The sequence below is a fragment of the Schistocerca piceifrons genome, chromosome X (genome assembly GCF_021461385.2).
Source record: "Schistocerca piceifrons isolate TAMUIC-IGC-003096 chromosome X, iqSchPice1.1, whole genome shotgun sequence".
NCBI classification, from domain to species: domain Eukaryota; kingdom Metazoa; phylum Arthropoda; class Insecta; order Orthoptera; family Acrididae; genus Schistocerca; species Schistocerca piceifrons.
Genome location: NC_060149.1, coordinates 474,731,062 through 474,752,050, shown reverse-complemented (window position 1 = coordinate 474,752,050; position 20,989 = coordinate 474,731,062). Strand labels below are relative to the sequence as shown.

The 20,989-nt window shown below is 40.4% G+C and overlaps 1 protein-coding gene across 3 annotated transcripts in view; it reads left to right on the top strand.

The window, feature by feature from the left end:
* LOC124721685 overlaps window positions 1–18,295 on the top strand; it is a 145,133-nt gene extending 126,838 nt beyond the window's left edge. For 2 of the 3 annotated variants that reach the window (XM_047246762.1, XM_047246763.1), the window contains one exon: window positions 17,726–18,295. In XM_047246762.1, the coding sequence (XP_047102718.1) occupies window positions 17,726–18,019 (294 nt within the window). In that variant the 3' untranslated portion in view covers window positions 18,020–18,295. The remainder of the gene's footprint in view (window positions 1–17,725) is intronic. The other variant, XM_047246761.1, reaches the window with a different exon arrangement.
* Window positions 18,296–20,989: the final 2,694 nt, after the last annotated feature.

Below are 20,989 nucleotides of genomic sequence, written 5' to 3'. Positions count from 1 at the left end.
AGAGCACTTGCACGCAAAAGGTAAAATTTCCAGGTTTAAGTCCCATTCCAACACACGGTTTTAATCTACTGGCAAGTTTCATATCAGTCCACAGTCCTGCACAGACTGAAAAATTTCCTTTCTTCCAGAAATTCTAATCCTGCAAGGTAAGTAGGATAATTTCTGTAATTTTTGGAAAGTAGGATACGAAGTACTGGTGGAAGTGGAGCTATGATGGCAGGTCATGAGGTATGCTTAGATAGCTGATGGTAGAGCTCTTGCATTTGAAATGTAAAGGTCCTAGGTTTGAGTCCTGGTCCTGCACGCAGTTTTAATCTGCCAAGAAGTTTCAAATCAGCACACAATCCCCTGCAGAGTGAACATTCTTTCTGGATCCTAACAATTATTTGTACATTTTCTATCCTGCCTGGCATAGCTAGAAACTAGCTAGGAACTGTTTATCCTCTCTTGCTCCAGTGGGTACACTGAACCATGGGGAAAAGAACACGTTGCCCAATAAGTCTGCAATATACTGAGTTCATGAAGTGAATGACGCGCTAACAAGTTCAGGATGTAGCAAAGTCCACGAAGCAATACAATGGTTCCAGATTAGTATCCAGAAACAAACTAAATCAACCTGGACGTGCAATTGTGTGTTACAAACAGCTACAAAATATAGCAAGGAGTAAGCCATGCTGTGAGCCTGGGCCACAAGATCAATGACAAACAGTTGACACCGAATGGCACCAAGTGGTGTGTGTATCTCAGCAGTGGCTCCCCTTACAATAGCTGCCTGCAACCACTGCTGACAGCCTTAGTACCTCTGAAATGTCCATGTCCATGCTAGGCAAGGAATCCAAATCACTGTTGGATCCAAAAGTATACTATCTAAAAAGATTTAACTAAGTAACATAACTTGCTAGAAATACTGAAAATTAAGCATGTAAATCAAGTAAAAGCTATTAAAAGCAGACTGCCTTTGGGTATCTCAGCATGCTGAAAAGCAACTACAGTTCACATAAAATACGTTGTTTTGGTATGGATGACTTGAGATTACTAAGATGCTGTATCAGCAATAGAAAATTATATGACTAACATGGGTATTCTGCCAACCATCAAATACTTCACAAACTGATTCTCTGCATGAGGGAGTTGAGTGCCATTTGGATTTGGCAACAGAAAATATTAAATGAAGTCAAGAACAATATGGATTGACTGTAGGTCTCTTAACAAAAGAATTGTAGCAATCTGTAAGTCTCATTAGCTCATTATGATGGTAGATTGGCATAGAATACAGGCCCCAGAAAAACTTTGGAGCTGTGTGAAATATATTTGTAAAATATCAGATGAGAGAAAATTAGATTACAAGGAGGATGAAAGTGTCAGAAATGATGAGCTGGGTAAAAGAATAAAAACATTAAACTGAACCCAAAACTAGATTCAAGCCAGTAGTCTTTGTCATCTCATCACATGTCTAATCCAAATGATATTAGGGATTTACCTATCAAATACATACCACTATCATTTATTATAAATCATATATTTGTATACATGTGCAGTCACAAGCTTTATTGTTTTCCTTCGAGATAGATTGCTATCAGAATCACTCCAATACATGTGTCCAGTAACAATTGAATCTTTCACTTATTCACTGTTAAAAATACTTTTAACTCACAAGTCAAGTACTATTGTAATGATTTGGTGAAGATTGGAACAGGGATTTCTATAAAATATCAAAATCATCATTGTCCCAGAACAGTTTGGTTTCCATCCAGACCACAGCACTAATTCATTAATCAGTGTGTGGATCGAGGAATCTGCTCAGAGTACAACAGAAACCACTCTTTGTATGGAGAACCCATGTAATTGTATCACAATCATTATTAATAAAATTAGCAGTGATTACCTTGGCATATTCTGAGTTCATCAGTTCTTAATGTTTTCTTCAAATATTCTTCCACAAAGGAAAATAAAGAGATACTGCCACCTTTCAGCTGTCATACAATAGAACTGATATAGCTATCATGGTTATTGTTGTTGGAAAGCAACAAACTCAAGGCCTCAGGCCCTGACATAGTGGCTGTTGGGTTCTCTACAGAAGTAGATTTGTAATTGAGTTAGCTCTGCTCTTAATCATAATTTACTGACATGTTAGCAGAGAACTGTTCACACACACTGAAAAGGATCACATGTCACACTCACCTAGGGAAAAAAAAGAAAGGCAGCAGAACAGACCAACATAACTACCAGTCTCTATCTGGATGTAGCATAATTCCTCAACATATTCTGAGTTTGAACAAATTGCCATCCATTGCATTCAGTAAGAATTCTGAAAACATCACGCCTCTCTTGTCTGGTCTAAAGTAATTGTTTGACATCCCAGTGGAACTGATTCCCATTACAGTATTTGGAAAATTTGTCATATTTTTGGTCCCATGTTCAATGGTGGTTTATGGAATGCAGATATAGATTTAGGTCATGTGAAGCTCAGCTGGCAGTATTCATTTGTGACATCATAAGACCTGCTGACATAAGTACTTGCTGACTTAGTGTTCCTAAACTTTCAAAATTTTTAAAGACCACACCAATTCTTATTGAATACCATATGTTTGTATGGTGCATCTAAGAAGATTTCTGTCTGGATTGGAAACTTCTTCAATGGCAGAACTTAGCATTTCATTTTAGATGTAAGGAAGATAAAGTCAGTGACTGTTTAGATGGAGAATCATGTACAAACTTGAAAATCATTTGGAGTGGGGACCATAGAAGTTTTTAGAGCCTTTACTATTCATGTTATATCTTTGTGACCAGTGGATAATGTAGTTCCAACCTCAAAGCTTTTCAAAGGTAATACAGTTATTTGTTTTATGTTGTTGTCCTATGAACTTTGTAGTGATATCCATCTAGATCTTTGCCAAAACATCAGCATGATACTAAAACTGACAAATTGTTCTTAATGAAGAGAAATACATTAGTTTACATTTCACAAAATGTAAAATTTCAGCAGCCTTTGAATACATGGTTATCATTACAGCTTGTAGCTCAAATGGTTCAAATGGCTCTGAGTATTATGGGACTTAACTGCTGAGGTCATCAGTCCCCCAGAACTTAAAACTACTTAAACCTAACTAACCTAAGGACATCACACACATCCATACCTGAGGCAGGATTCGAACCTGCGACTGGAGCGGTCGCGCGGTTCCAGACTGTAGTGCCTAGAACCGCTCGGCCACCCCGGCCGGCCAGCTTGTAGCATTCAAGCCATAAAATACTGTACAGGTAACCATTGCTGTGGCCTGAGTGGCGCCTGTGAAAGGAGAGCCCACATTCGGAGTGAGTGGTACCATGGCAGAACATTCACACATTAAGGAAATTAAACTTTCTTCTGCGGGTGGCTGCACTGCCCCAACAGTCTCTTCTGAAGGTAAGACATATTACAATGTGAAGAAGTATGACCCTATTCCCTTCCTGAGCTATGTCACGGGAGGAACATAGGGCTCAGAGACAAAGTGAGGACTACTCCTCCCCCCAATATTTGGTATGTTCTAGGATGATGGACCATGATTCATTTTTTACTACAAAGCATATGTTCTTTGTTGAACATCTCAAGGACAGGTTTGTGGAAGTGGCAGTGATTTGAAAAATGATCATGGGCACTGCTCACTTGCAACAAGCTGGATGATATTCCTGTTGCTATAACCTCCCACAAAAGTCTTAAAATGGTACAGGGTACCATTCTCTACTGAGATCTTCTTTTACAGACTGATGACAAGTTGTGTGCTAATTTGGAGTGGTGAAATGTGAATTTTGTCCTTTGTGTCCAGCAAGGACCAAAAGAAAGCAGAGTGGATAGTGAAATGTTCATCTTGGCCTTTGAAGGTGACTCATTGCCCGAGAAGGTCAAGGTGGTAGTGAATCAGCATTATGTCAAGCCGTACATTCATCTTCCCATGCAGTGCTACAAATGCATGCAATTTGGACACATGTCTTCGTGTTGCACACCAGATTAGCCTGAAGGGGCTGTGGCCGTCAATTGGAAAAGAATGCACCTTTTGCCCTGCCCCCCATCTGTGTCAACTTTGGAGAGTACCATTCCTCCTGTTCACCAGATTGCACCATTTTCAAACATGACAAGAAAATCCAGGAATACAAAACCCTTGATTGCCTCACATATCAAGAGGCCAAGAAGAAGTAAAACCACCTAAATCTGACACATGTGACAATGACGTATGCTACTGTTACAACGATGTTATCCATTTTAGTGACTGCACTATCACCCTCCATATCTTCTACATCTGACCCTCAGGGCCACCCGACTACACCTGCTTGCCTGGTGGTTGTGGTTCTCCTCATACTGCTTCCCCCACACCCCTTTTGGGAACGTCAGCTTCATATTTGCCGGGGACATCAGTACCCAACTCCAGCTGTAGAAGCAACTCCCTCCTCCAGCACCACTTACCTGGAAAGGGTTCCTTCAGACATACTCTTCCCAGAGCTCTGCTGACCTGCAACTGGAAGCCAACTGGTGACCAAAGGAGCCACAGGTTGCGGGTCATACAACTTTGAGTTCCTTTTGTTCCAAAATCTGGGGGGGCGGGGAGGGGGGGGGGGGCAACAGGCTCTTGCCAAAGGCTAAATCATCTTAAGGACAAAAAGAGGGAGATTCTGATGCCCCCCCTGCTACCAGACCCCGCATGTTCTGCTTCTGTGTCCAAGGCAGCATTCCTGGTGGCCCCAATGGCCCCAAACCCTCTCATGGACCCTGCTTCTGGACAAGCGTGTATTGATGGTGTATCTTCGCAACCAGTGGCAGCATGTGGCATGGAGGTGTGATATGTCTTCTGGGTCCCTTCATGCCCCACAAGATACTGATAGTGTGATCCTCTTGTGGAACTGTAACAGTTTTTTCTGACACTTTTTTGGGCTACGACATCTTCCGTGCACTTCCCCTTTTTTGCATTGTCCTCCAGAAAACTTGTTTTCCAGCAATGCGGACTCCTACCCTCTGTGACTGTTGGAGCTATTTTAAGAAGAGCACATACTATGAAAGAGCATTGGGTGGTGTTTGCATGTACGTTCTGAACTCTCTTTACAGAAACACATGCCGCTCAACGTGATTTTGGGAACTGTGGCTGATGGTGTAAAAACAACTCTGGAATTTACCATCTGTAAAGCGTATCTCCTTCCCGGCGGTCAATTGTCCCAGAATGCATTGTCTGCACTGTTCTCTCAACTCACCCCACCCTTCCTAGTATTTAGTGATGCCCACACCCCTTTGTGGGGTGGAACTACGACCACTGGCTGGTGTAAAACTGTTGAAAATTTGCTTGCAGAGCTCAGTCTTTGCCTCTTGAATAATGGTGTTGCCACACACTTCAGTGTGGCGTATGGGTCTTATTCAGTCAATGACCTCTCCATTTTCTGCCCAGGTCTTCTTCCATCCATCCACTGGAGAGTCCATGATGACCTATGTGACAGTGATTATTTTCCAAACTTTTTGACACTTTTACAGCTTCACTCGACTTGGAGCCCAACCAGATGGACTCTCTCCATAGCTGATTTGGATGCTTTCACCACTGCTGTTGCCCTTCATAGCTCGCCACATGGAGGTATTGTTGCAGTTTTCCAGAGCACAACTGTAGCCATTCTGTTGGTAGCTGACTCAGCAATCCCCTCTTTCTTGGGATCCACCTTCCAGAAGACAGTACCTTGGTGGACCCCCAAAATAGCCATTTCCATTACAGATGGCAGGCGGACTCTCCAACACCATAAGTGACATCCATCGATGGAGCACCTCGTTGCCTTTAAATGGCTCCATGCTAAGGTGTGCCAACAGAACTGAGAATGCTGAGAGTGATATGTTGCTACCATTGGACCCCATACCCCTCCTTCACAGGTCTGGGTAAAGAGTCAATCCCCTATGGATGCCAGTACCCTGCAGGTGTACCTGGTATCTCTTTGATTGGTGATGTCTGCACTGATCCAGATGCTGTTGCTGAACATTTTGCTTTTCATTATGGTTAAGCCTTTGCATCTGAGATTCATCAGCCAGCATTTCATGTCCTCAAACTTCCTTTACCATTTACTACACACCACCTAGAACCTTATAATACTCAATTCAGTGAGTGGGAATTCCTCACTGCCCTAGCTATTTGCCCTGACTCATCTCTATGGACAAATCCTCAAACCCATATCAGTGGATTTCCAACACATCTTTGCCATTGTCAATCATATCTGGTTGGGTTTCTGTCTTAATGGTGAGAAAGTGTGATTGTCCCAGTACTGATATTGGGTAAACACCCCCTTGATATGGACAGCTGTTGCCCAATTAGCCTCACTAATGTTCTCTGCAAGTTGCTCAAACATATGGTGATCCAACAGCTGTGTTGGTACCTTGAGTCTTGGGTCTTTTGGTTCTGTCCCAGGGCAGTTTTTGCTAAGGCTGTTCTTCCACTGACAATTTGGTCTGCCTCAAATCTGCTATTCAGTCAGCTTTTGCTCAACATCAGCATCTTATCACTGTTTTTTTTTTTACTTGTGTAGGATGTATAACACTATATGATGTTACTACAACCTCGCTACCCTCCATGAGGGGGACCATCAGGTCCAACTCTCGACTTTTATCAGGAACTTTTCATCTCACTGTACTCTCTCGGCTCAAGTTGGTGCTTTCCGTGGTACTCTGGTATCCTGGTCCAACAATTTTAACAGCCTGCAAAAAGGCATGGACATAGACAACAGCCACTAGGTGACGCCTATATAATCTGCGAGTGCTGCTGTCATTGCCACAGTGCTACGCTTGGGCCATATTTGCTGCGCCTATCTATCGGCACTCACAGGGGTTCTATAAAGCCGGTAACACCGGGCCTCAGACCATAGTTGTGTTCTGACAGTGCAGATGATCATATCTCTATTCATCGTTGCCTTCGTTGCTGGTGGATTTGTATGCTCTCTTTGTGGTCAGTTGTCCCTGTTGTGTGTTTCTGTGTTTTACCGGAGATTCCCCATTGAAGCTGTCACCCTGTCAGCTGGTGCACTCCGGTCTCGCTCGGCTCTGCGTACTTGAGGTAGTTCCCATTTACAAGAGAATGGGGTTCTACAGGGATCTGTATTGAGAGAGCACCTTTTTCTAGTTGCCACTGTGGGGTCTACAGTGTCACCCTCCCTGTATGCTGATGACTTTTGCATGTACTATTGCTCCTCAACTGTGGGTGTTGCTGAACATTGACTGCAGGATGTCGTACACAAGGCACAGTCCTGAGGTATCACCCATGGCTTCCAGTTTTCCACCACCAAGACACGTGTCCTGCAATTCTGTCACTGTCATACTGCTCATCCCCAACCCAAACTCTACCTCGAAGACCAAATGCTCAGTGTGGTGAAGTCTTATAGTTTTTTGGGATTTGTCTTTGATGGCCAGTTGAAGTGGCTTCCCTGTCTTCACCAACTTAACCAACATTCAGGTCGAAACAAACATGCTGCTCACACCTTAATACTTTTCGCTGTCTCGGTAACACCATCTGGGATGCAGATCACCCTACACTTTTGTGGCTCAACAAAGCTATGAGCCTGTTGTGTCTTGATTATAGGAGCTTGGCATGTGACTCAGCATCACCTTTAACATTGCGGATGTTAGACCTGATACACCATTGGGAGGTCTTACTTGCAATAGGTGTCTTTCTCACCAGCCTTGTGAACAGCCAACTCATGGAGGCTGGCATCCCTCTCTTACAGATCAAACTCCAACAACTGTTGCTCAGCTATGTAATACACATTTGCTGCTTCCATGAGCATCCAAACTACTGTGTCCTATTTCCTGGTAGGGATATCTACCTCCCACAACAGAGGCCAAGGCCTGGAGTCACAATTGCAGGTCACATACAGTCTCTGCTCTGAACTCCATCTTTCTCCACTGTCTTCTCTTGGCAGTGAGAAACTGTGAGCACCCCCATTGTAGGCACATGCAAGATGCAGCAAACTACACTCCTTCTGAATGGCTGCAGTATAGTCAGTGCAGAATTGGTGACCATTGCTTGAGCCCTCAGTCACCTTTGTTCCTGCATTGGCTAGTTGTTCTTAATTGGCAGTGACTCCTTCAGTAGTCTTCAAGCTGTTGACACCCATTGTCACTAACCAGGACCTCCTGTATGACCTCCACCACACTGAATGGTGAGTCATCCGTATGGACCCCTGATAACAGGGAGCACCCAGGGAACGAACGCGGTGACCGGTTGGCCAAGTTGTCTGCCAGGATGCTGACTTTAGAGGTGGCAGTACCTGAACCAGATCTTTGGTTGATTCTATGCTGACAGTTGTTGGAGGCTTGTAATGTAGATTAGTGTGCTCTGATTTCTCCGAATAAACTGCAAACCATAAAGGAGACCGTGACCATGTGGTAGTCTTCCCTTCGTGCTTCTCAGAGGGAATCTACTGTCCTCTGCAAGCCTTGCATGGGCCATACTTGGCTCACCCATGGCCCCATCCTTCGGTGTGAGGATCAGCCCTACTGTCGATGTGGTGCCCAGGTTCGGCAACCCACATCCTACTGGATTGCCCTAATTTGGCAACCTTACTGTAAAACCTTAAACTTGCTGACACACTGCATCAGTTGCTAGAGGACAATGCCAAAGCAGCTGGTTTGGTTTTACATTTTACCTGTGAAAGTGGTTTTTACTCATCTCTTTGATACAGGGCACATTAGCCTCGTCGGCCGATTGAACGATTTGAGGGGTACCCCACTGCCTGCTCTGACATGACCTAACCTAACCTAGAGGACAATGCCAAAGCAGCTGGTTTGGTTTTCCATTTTACCTGTGGAAGTGGTTTTTACTCATCTCTCTGATCCAGGGCACATAAGCCTCGTCGGCCGATTGAACGATTTGAGGGGTACCCCATTGCCTGCTTTGGCCTGAGAGGCACGTGGTGCCTTTGCTCAGTGGTCTGACCTGGTTGCTGCCCTTCCTGCCATTTTAATTCTTATTTCATACGTGTCACTAGTTGACAGACTCATCATCATTGTTCTGTTTCCTGAAATTTTTATCTTGTCTATGTAGCTAGTATTCTTGTGGTAATAGAGGGTGTGGAAGCACCAGTTGGATGCAAAGGATGTGTTTCCGGTCATATAATGTTTTCTGGGGACCTCCAGCTGCTTTATGGATGGGGAAACTCTTCCACCTTCACCCTTTTACCCCTGTTTCATTTCTACTTGCTGCTCTCTCTTGGCTTTCTTGATTCTTGGACACAGTCAAGTCCATTTGGATTTGTCTTTGTGTACTTCCTCTCTAGGGACTGTTCCCAGCTTGAAACACAAAGGATTAAGGGACTGATGACCTCATAGTTTGATTCCTTTAACCTCTTCAATCCATCCATCCATCCCTATCTCATTAGACTAATAATTTTAGGTAGGTAACTAATTCTAAAATTGTGAGATATAAGCATTAATGCATGACATGACAAGGCAGCAGCCACAGCGAATGCATTAATTACATTATTTGATATCCGCATGCAGTTGGCGATGACAGTTAGATGCAGCCTGCCACTTCCTTGGTGTGGTATGTTCATTGTTGGCTCCACCTAGTTATTGGCTTGCTCATTGTTCTGCTTTTGTTAGTCAGTTGTTTGCTTGCCATCCAAGTTGACAGACATGTGAAGTTAATCCATTATTGCTGCTTCCCATTTCACAACTTTCTCAGTGTATTTTGGATTGTTAAGAAGAGTCTCAAGAAGAGGTGAATGAATTTTTCCTGTTCGAGTACCAACTACTGGTTAAGCAATTGCTAATTTACAGCACTATCTTTCATATACTATTGAACATAAATAGCTGAGTAAGTAAGATATAAGTAGGTGTGTCAGTTTTTTGTTTGTAATTGTGGTGCCACTGGGCAGTGATCATGAAAATGTCACTGTAAAGGATGTACACAATTACAGACTAAAAATTACTTCACAGTAAAGACAGAACTGAATTCAGCATGTGGGTCAAGTCATCTGTTCACTGCAGAATAAAATTTGCACACACAGGTTGACATCTGGTCATATCTCAAAAGAGAGCACACAATTTGTAATGCATTTTATCATGGCTCTTGTACTTGCCAAGTCACCTCCTGAACATGTCTGTTCTAGACATGTAGCACATGACAACATTCCTCTTGTAAAGCTTAGTATGCACTGATTCATTGTTCAGACTAATTACCACAGTTCCTTGAAGTTTGAAGCTAAGTAACTCACAGCCCATTGTTTGAAGAATTTGCAGAGTGTGATTACTAATCTGAAGGAAGCAAAAATTGGCAATCTAAAATTGTCATTTTTTTTTAAAAAAATTCGTCCCCCAAACCATTTCCAGAAGTCTTACAAAATCTTCTGTTGTCATCTGCAAGAAATTTTCCACCCTTCATTTTTTTGAGGCATCAAGAAAATTTGTGCCCAACTCTGTTTCCTTCTTTAAGCTCAGGACTCCACCAAGTGTTTATACACTGCCACTACTTTTCAGCTGGTGCACTTTAAACTATATGTTGCTGTGAACAAAATGTAGCTATCATATCAAAATAAATATTTATGATTGTACAACACCTGTATCTCTTTATAGCCAGTGGAAAATAGTTTACCAGTCATGTCTATAATTTCAAAGTGTCCAAACAAATAATATCTTACTATATGAAGGTGCGTCCCAGAAGCAGAGCATTTTTGCACTATCAGTTTGGATGGGGCTGCATCACACCATGCAGAGCTTTGCAGAGATACACTGTGAATAGCGGTGAGTTTAAGTGAATGCAGGTTTGCAGCTGGAGCAAGTCAAGACAGCAAATGCAGGATTTATTATGCTGTACCATCATTTTTTATTTAAGGAAAAAGCCATCATTAGTGGCTGAAATCATTGCTAAACTGTGAGGCAGTGCATTGCAAAAATAGTCTTTCCTGTGAACTGCATACTGGTGAGAATAGACAGTTCAGAAGGGTTACCAAATGTCAGTCGAATACTCTGAACATATGTTGTATCTGAACCATGAATAATGAACACAATTTGTACAATTGTAATATCTCACAGAGAGGCTGACAACAACTTTGCACTTTCTGGCAACTAGATTCTTTTATTAATTTGACCTATCTGTTCAAGATATCCAAAGTATATCAATGATTGTCACCAAAGTTTACATATTGTTTTCCTTTTCAATTGTTTTGCAGCACACACCATTCATAACACATTGCCAGTAACCATTTCTTTTCCCTACCAAAAGAAAACACACAATACATTGATTTCCAAAGTGGCATATTTTATGGATTTCTTTGTAGAAATAAATATACATAACCTCAGTTTGCAAGTAAATATGATGAATATTTTGACAGCATAAGGTGAAGTTGTCAGTTTTCTTCACAGATTGGAACTTTAACAGTGCAGGGCTGAAGCTAACACGTTTTGATGTTACCAGAACTGATAGTGATCCTCAACAACCAGCAGTGAAGTTATTTCTTATCATTAGTAGTAAATCCTGTCATTAACTGTTTTCCTGAATGAGACAATTAACATGTAAAAGCTGAGTTTTAAGACCATCTTCACCCATCTTCAATAAAGCCAGGAATATTTTTGGGTAGTGAAGTTCAAGCCAGAACACAATGTATCGGACTACGTGGAGGCAACACATGGAAAGTAGATTTCTCTAAAACAGAATTAGCAATATTGTGGAGAAAGATTAGTGACAAGTGTTCATTATTATCAGAAAAAGTTTTAAGAATATTGATTTCATTCACGACAACTTGTACGTGCGAAAGTGGATTTGTGAATGTTATGGCAATGAGAACAAAAGCAAGGATCCAAATGAACCTGGAACACAATTTATGATTTGCTCTGCCCAAGACCAAACCAAATATAAAAAATATTGTTAGAAATAAGCAGTACCAATCATCTTATTGACCTTCATTATATTTTGATTTAATATAACACATACAAAAACATGAGAGTTTTATTTGTTGAATGTTAATGAAATACTATTTTTTTATGTAATTTTAAGAATAGAAATGTTGAAGCAAGTTTTCTCCATTTTAAGCTTTAGTTAGATACTAAACTCTGTTGGGGTATTGGTTTCTGTATGTTTTTGTTCAGAGTAACAGTATCAGAAAGGTTGGGAACCACTGACATAGACTCTGGTGTAGGTAAGGCATTTGGCAGATTTTGATTTATCAGTAGGATAATGGATAAGTATCATCTGTGTATGAAAGATATTGCTGATCAAAACACTTGTGTCAGAGTAATAGGAATCTTTAAGCATTTGGATTAGACTAGATGAGAATAAATTACATGTACTTCTCATTTCAATAGGTCCAGAATCAGGAGATCCTCTGGACTGTAGAACATGTCAGAAAAAGCAGGAATATCCAATAAATATTTACAAAGAAAAGCAAATATGCTAATGTACCTTCCACAAATCCCAAGTGGAATGGTCCCATTGGATGTGGAATAAATTTTTAAAAAATCTTAATCATATTTTAATCTAAATGGTAATAATTAACACTCACAAAACATGTAAATGTTCAGTACACTGAGGTGCATTTGATAATTCTTGAAATAGAAATATTCATCAAGTAGAAAAATCATTTTACAACACTTACTACTGCACTGAACTTGTACAGAAATCAGATTGTACTAATACTCTCATTATTTGGTATTATTAGTAACATACACACATTAGTTGTTTCTAATTAGAAATTCATCATTGGAGTAGGAATTGGCCACCAATAAATCCTTAAGGCTTAAAATTTTTACGGTTGCTGACAAATTATTGGAAATGTGTGTTCCTGAATAATGGACAACTTTTTGGAACAGAGCAAGTGACTTACAATATTTGTGAAGACTAGTCTTATTTCTAGTATTGATGGACATGGAAAACTTTAACTTGGCTTGATGAGTTACCTCAAAAATAATCTCGTATGACATTATGGGATGAAGGTAAGCATAGTATGCTAACTTGTTTATTTTTATATTACCTTATGTTTGACAACATTCACACTGCAAATGGAATTTTATTCAGGTACTTCAGCAGTTCTGTGGTACGCTTCTCCCAGTTGAATCTATTATCAAGCTGTAAACCCAAGACATTAACACTGTCAACTTCTATTCTCTCTTTGTCATTATATTTTAAGCATAGACTGAAGGGAAACTATTACAAGTTCTAAACTGCACTTGGTGTGTGGTTTTTCTTTTTTCAAAATTTTGTGACAAAGAATTGGTAGGAACCATTTATTGATGTCAGTTTCATTAGCCGATCTTTTTAAGATTGTACATCATTTGCTCTTATTGCGATGTTAATGCCATCAGCAAACAAAACAAACTTGGCATCTGGTAATGTTACAGATGAAATGTCACTGATATACATAAGAAAAAGTAAGGACCCTGAGATCTACGTCTATATCTACATACACATTCTAAAAGCCCTCGCCACTACTGGATGTTTGCTTTCCTGTTCCACTCGCAGATAGAACGAGGGAAAAATGACTTTCTGTATGCCTCTGTATGAGCCCTAATTTCTCATACCTTATTTTTGTGGTCCTTACATGAAATGCATGTTGGCTGCAGTAGGATTGTTCTGCAGTCAGCTTCAAATGTTGATTCCCTAAATTTTCTCAGTATTTTTCCTTGAAAAGAATATCGCCATCCCTCCAGGGATTCCTGTTTGAATTCCCAAACCATCTTTGTAACACTTGCTTGTTGTTTGAACCTACTGGTAACAAATCTAGCAGCCTGCCTCTCAATTGCTTTGATGGCTTCCTGTAATCCAAGCTGATGTGGATCCCAAAACTCAATCAGTACTCAAGAATACATCACACTAGTGTCCGGTATGCAGTCTCCTTTACAGATGAAGCACACTTTCCTAAAATTCTCCCAGTAAATCAAAGTTTACCATTCGCCTTCCCTTTCTCAGTTCTCACATTCTTGTTTCATTTCATACCGCTTTGCAACATTATGCCCAGATATTTAAATAATGTGACTGGGTCAAGTGGGACAGCATTAATGCTGTGTCCGAACGCTATGGGTTTGTTTTTCCTACTCATCCACATTAACTTACATTTTTAGACATTTAGAGCCAGCTGCCATTCAGCACACCAACTAGACCAACTAGAAATTTTGACAAAGTCATCTTGTCTCCTCTTACAGCCACTCAACTTTGACACCTTCGCGTACACCACAGCATCATCAGTAAACAACCACAGACTGCTGCCAACCCAGTCCACCAGATCATTTACGTGTATAGAAAATAGTAGCAGTCCTGTCACGCTTTCCTGGGGCACCCATGATGATACCCTTGTCTCTGATGAACACTCGCCATCAGGAACAATGTATTGGGTTCTATCACTTAAGAAGTCTTCGAACCACTCACATATCTGGAACCTTTTTCATATGCTCATACCATCATTAACAATCTGCAGTGGGATACCATTTAAAATAACCTTTTGTGGAACACCATATATAATTAGTTCCCAGTTGGATGATGCCTCATAGCTTAATACATGAGTCTTTTCTAGTGACTCCCTTTGTTTCCTGTAAGAGATGAAGGATTCAAAACATTTGGTAGCATATCACTTTATCCCACTTCTTTCTTCTGAGGTTGGCATCCCTTTGCTATTGTAAAGATAAGTTATTTAGATTGTATTAACAGTTAGTTTATACAGATTACTCAATAAATATGTGTATTAGTGTGTTTTATAAGCTTACTTTTAAGAGTTTCACTTTCCTACACAAATTATTCCAGAAAATGCAAAAACATCATAAAGTTGGGTTGCAGTCAAATTTCTGTTTATGTTTTGGTGTAATGAACTTAGAGAAACTGGTTTAACTCTTCTTTTTTCTCTCCAGCAATTTAAGTAGAGCATATCTCTTCATTATTTAGTTCATATTTCCAGAAAGTAGTGTTAATTTCAAGTTGTCTGATTCAGAAACTTTACATCAGTACTTTGTTTACATACACTTGTGTATAGGCCTAATTTTTGTAAATGTATTTTCTTATTTATCAGTAATTTAGTTGACTTATTCTCACTAAAGTTTTATTTTTATCATAAATTGAAAGTACTTTACTTGCCACAGAAATGTTAGTTCTGGTGTTCGGTGTGATGGGTACTGTAGTGTTTTACGCTGCAGTGACTGTAGTAGCTTGGGAAGTAATGAGGCTCTTCAGTGGTTTTGTGGCACATATAGTAGTGATAAGAAGATAGTAGAAGTCATAGTGTATCAAGTTCCACATACATTTCGATTAGCCTCTTTGGTTTGATTATTCTCGTTGACAGTGATTGACGACAGGAAGGGCATCCAGCCACTCTCTGCGACTATCATTGCCAAATCCATAGTAACAAGGCCGACCCCAAACTTTACAGAAGCTCTTCTGTGAACCTTGCAGAACTAGCACTCCTGAAAGAAAGGATATTGCAGAGACATGGCTTAGCCACAGCCTGGGGGATGTTTCCAGAATGATATTTTCACCCTGCAGCGGAGTGTGCGCTGATATGAAGTCCTGAATTCAAGCCTCGCTCCAGCACACAGTTTAATCTGCCAGGAAGTTTCATATCAGCGCACACTCCACTGCAGAGTGAAAATCTCATTCTGGAAACATCCCCCAGGCTGTGGCTAAGCCATGTCTCCGCAATATCCTTTCTTTCAGGAGTGCTAGTTCTGCAAGATTCACAGGAGAGCTTCTGGAAAGTTTGGAATTTAGAAGACGAGGTACTGGCAGAAGTAAAGCTGTGAGGACGGGGTGTTAGTCGTGCTTGGGTAGCTCAGTTGGTAGAGCACTTCCCCATGAAAGGCAAAGGTCCTGAGTTTGAGTCTCGGTCTGGCACACAGTTTTAATCTGCCAGGAAGTTTCAACATTGCATCATAATTCTGAACAACACAGGCACTGCAATATCATATTTATTTGCTGACACTTGGCAAGCAATTTATAATTAAAATGTCTCTTTGTACAGGAACATACGTAATGAATTTATGAGTGCAAGCTGTAGACACGTTGTTGGCAATGTATGGCAGTTTGGGTCTGGCTGTGGAGTGTATTGGGATAGCCTAATAGTAAGGTGACCCCTCACAATAAGTGGGAAATCTGCCTGCAATTCCTGATCCAGCACAAATTTTCATTGTCAGCTGGTGGTTTTTTTATATTCGCAAATGAAAATACATTTCATGAACACCGTGCGTGTGTATATTACACTGAAGAGCCAAAGAAACATGTACACCTGCCTAATATCGTGTCGGGCCCCCACGAGTACGCAGAAGTACCACAACACGATGTGGCATGGACTCGACTAATATCTGAAGTAATGCTTGAGGGAATTGACAACATGAGTCCTGCAGGGATTTCTATAAATCCGTAAGAATATGAGGGGGTGGAGATCTCTTCTGATCAACACGTTGCAAGGCATCCCAGATATGCTCAATAATGTACATGTCTGGGAAGTTTGATGGTCAGTGGAAGTGTTTAAACTCAGGAGAATTTTGCTGAAGCCACTCTCTAGCAATTCTGAATGTATGGGGTGTCCAATTGCCCTGCTGGAATTGCCCAAGTCCATCAGAATGCACAATGGACACGAATGGATGCAGGTGATCAGACAGGATGCTTTTGTGTGTATTACCTGTCTGTCATATCTAGACATAGCAGTGGTCCCATATCACTCCAACTTCACACGCCCCACACTATTACAGAGCCCCCACCAACTTGAGCAGTTCCCTGCTGTCATGCAGGGTCCATGGATTCATGAGGTTGTCTCCATACCTGTACAGATCCATCCGCTCAATACAATTTGAAATGAGACTCATCTGACCAGGTAACATGTTTCCAGTCATCAGCAGTCCAATGTTGGTGTTGCCGGGCCCAGGCCAGGCATAAATCTTTGTGTTGTGCTGCCATCAAGGGTAAAAAAGTGGGCCTTCGGCTCCGAAATCCCATATCGATGATGTTTTGTTTAATGGTTCGCACACTGACCCTTGTTGATGGCCCGGCATTGAAATCTGCAGCAATTTGCAGAAGGGTTGCACTTGTGTCACGTTGAATGATTCTCTTTGGTTGTCGTTGGTCACATTCTTGTAGCATCTTTTGCCGGCCGCAGTGATGTCAGAGATTTGATGTTTTACCGGATTCCTGATATTCGCAGTACACTCATGAAATGGTCATACAGAAAAATCTGCACTTCATAGGAGATGCTGTGTCCCATCACCTATGTGCTGACTGTAACACCACAGCCAAACTCACTTAAATCTTCATAACTTGCCACTGTAGCAACAGTAACTGATCTAACAACTTCGCCAGACACTTGTTGTCTTATATAGGCATTGCCCACCGCAGTACCATATTCTGCCTGTTTTCATATCTCTGTATTTGAATATGCATGCCTATACCAGTTTCTTTGGCACTTCAGTGTATAATCTTTATAAGTATTATTTGGTTCATCATAACACTTCTGTAGCCATTTAACTTGCTCATAATTCTTATTTATGTAGCTTGTCTTGTCTTATATTGTCAGTTCGTTTTAGTTGTGTGATCTCTCTAATTTATTCTTCTTGAATAGCGTAATGCATTAATTACTTGTTTTATAATTACAAAAGTGAACAAATGCAGATGGAATATGTGCTCCATTTTAATGAGTCTTGGTTTTTTAACTAGCTAATGTCTGGATTTTTGTAAAATTTTGTTTTAATACAAAGACTTGGTAAGCTTAAGCTTAATTAACTATGAAAGTTGTTTCTTACATTATTATATTCGTTTCATTGTTGCAGATATTTAAACCCAGAGGAAGAAATAGTGTACCAGGCTCATCGTATGAAGCGCTTCCTCAGCAACCAGTTTATATTATTACTAACTACACTGATCGCATCCCAAAGAACTCTCTTACTAAAAAAGTCAGAATAAAACAACAACTTCCTGGAAAAGGGGAAAGTTCCAGTTCTAAAAAGAAATCAGGAAAGTCACTTAAAAAAAACACTAAAAATAATTGCATCATAAATGATAATACTGAAATAAACAATGTTCCATCAGATAAAATTGAGACTACTGATGATGAAACTTTGTAATTGGCGCTAAAGCACTCAGCTTGTATGATGATAATGTCTGATGCCTAAGGAATAAGATAAAGATTTTGGAAATTATCAATTCAGGGTAAACCTCTGAAATTTCGTGTGTGCATGTAAATCGAATTTCACTTGGTTGTGAACAGATATTACTTTTTAAATATTTGTTTACTGTTGTTTTATTGAGGATATGATTCTGGAACATGTATTGAAGATCCTTTTCGATAGAACATTGCATTCTTATTCGTCTATTAATCCATTTGTTGTGAAATAAAGTTGTAATACAAAATCCATTCCTGTTGTATCAGAGAAACCATCATTAAGAAGAACACTTTCTGTTTAGAATGAAACTTCCAGCTGAGTTCAGGCAATTGTGAACCTTCCTCACAGGCTAAAAGTATGTGTGGAATAAAGGCTCAAATCTATTTCTTTATGTTTCACAGGCAGATCTCTGCCATCTAATTATTGCCTCATAACCTGAGTCCAAATTTCAGTGTGCCAATGCCTCTCCTACATTAGAAAAAGTAAGGCCATGAGCAATTTTCTATTGGTAGAGAGTTGTCTAGGCACACAACTTTAATCTGTGAGGAAGTTTTGCCAGAAGTCAGTGTTCTGTGAGCACAGACACTGCCTCAACGAATTTGCTGTGGCTATGCAAATGACCAAATTATGCTAATTTATCATAACTAATCCTGTGAAAGATGATTAAATACATCCCTGGAGCACATGGATTTTATGGATATACTGATTCTTGTGCATAAGAAAGTCTGAAATTAAATACCTGAAACTATCAGGCAGCCTCGTTCATTAGCTTACGGTTAGAGGATTCAGGCAGTCAATATTTAGGGTGGCTACTAAATGAAAGAGTTGGATCGGTTAACTTTTTATTTTTCATGAAGAAACAAGATTAGAAAACTTTATGAACAGATTCAAAGCACAAGAGCTGTTGAAATATGGGTTTCTTTATCAAGATGTACCGGTATATTCAGTAATTAATTATGAAGGGTCGCCACCATCAGTACATTGGACAAGTTGATTCAAATGGTGGCCGCATAACAGTTTACAGACAAACAAATAATAATTTCAATTATGGTAAAAAAAAAGAATCAAATTAGCATGACCTCAACAGAGTATCCTACTGGAATCGAATTCGGAAGCAAGGAATTGCAAGATCATTAGAGGTGGTGGTGCTGACCACTGAGACATGAGAGTAGCTAATGGAGAATGCCGCTGATAGTAGCAAGTTGACTGCATGAATAAAAAGCATCATGTTGTTGATACTAACACAGCTGAATAATCCCAAAGTCACAAAAAAGCAAAAGTATAACTCCAGAATGACTTGGTAGAAGGTCGAAGTCCAAACATCTCCTTCACTCAGTTACCACCAGCCTGACTCCCCTCATTCTGGCACGCAAGCCCTTCCATCTCACCTCAGAATAGCACCTGCTACCAATCAGCAAAACGGCCTAAGTGAACTGCCAATCCCAAACCTAGAAATAGGAACAGAATAATTTAACATACATCAGCCAATGGAACCCCTTAGATTCACTGACCAGCAGGGTCCAGGCAAAGATTCCCACAGCTGGTTCTACGCAATGGGAAATTCTGCATATTTAAGGAAGGCTACATGGCTCGTTTGAACAGAAGGAGTGCTGAGAAGGCTTTTGGCATATGTGTCAATATTTCTGGCATATGAAGACAGTGCAGTGAGTGCAAACATAGCAGGCAGTTTCACTGTGGATGGCCAAAAGCACTCGCTGATGGCTTTTAATGAAGGCCTGGTCTCAGCGTGACCACCCATGAGGTACCGGATGCTGTTATCTGTAAAGCTCACCTGAGCATCTTCAAGTCCATCTACCATTGACCATACACAGCCACTGAATAATCTCTGGGCTGCTGTTTGCCACAGGGCTGTCCTCTTGGGAACCCAGGTACTAGGAAAAATGAGGCTTGACTATGTCATTCTGCAGTGTGTGGGAAAGTTGCTGTTCAACAGTTATAGGAAGTACCATATGCTGAGTCAAGACTTGAACAGAGAAATCTGAATGTAACCAGAAGTGAGCTCAATACCAAAATCCAGTATGATCACCAATTTCCATTACTAGCAGCTGTGGCTTCACCACTCATGAGTTAAATCTTTACAATTGTGAGTCATGCATGTTAAACACAGAACAATTTGGAAAGAAAAATGAAGACATCAAAGTTTGATATGCTAATCGCTTATGCAAAGCAGGATGTATGTGAGGTAAGGCCTGGAACAATATGCTGCCTCACATCAGCCTTGTGACATATTTAAAATTGATGCCAGTAGAGGTTTCACCAAGAAATATGGTGAGATTTTCCCCAGAAAATTTTTCACAACCCAACAGATAGCGAAAATGTAAGAGTCATAGTAGAAAAACTGAAAGAGGAGAAGAGTGAACATTGAGAATCTGTTGTGCCTCTGCAGTATTCCTATTCATTATTACATGATATCCACAAACACACTTAAGCTAAAGACCTTAGAGAAATGAATCTAAAATAGAAAGAATTGGCTTCAGTTTGCCACACATTCATACAAGTTAAACACCAACCTCTACCGCAGTTGTAAATGAGTAAGAAAAATGATTAATTTTCTCAGAAAAGGAAAGACACTCTTGACAATAGATGTGCATATTCAAACAAGATTGTACAAGCATAAAGTGTGAAACTTTATAAAATATGATGTGCGACTGCAGCATTTTTTTAAACTCATCAGTATAAAGCTCATGCAACTCTTTGTGACATGTTACTTTGTACAAGAATCATCATCTATATGTGTGTAAACGTGTGTTGTGAACAGAACCCACAAAAAAACATCAAAATCACAGTAGTATGTGTCACTGTGCACGTGTGTTTTGTGCAACCATGAACAAAATTAAGAAACAATAAATAGCTTAGACTGATGCCATGACAAAACATGTTGAGCCCATTTTACATAATAATAATGAAAAC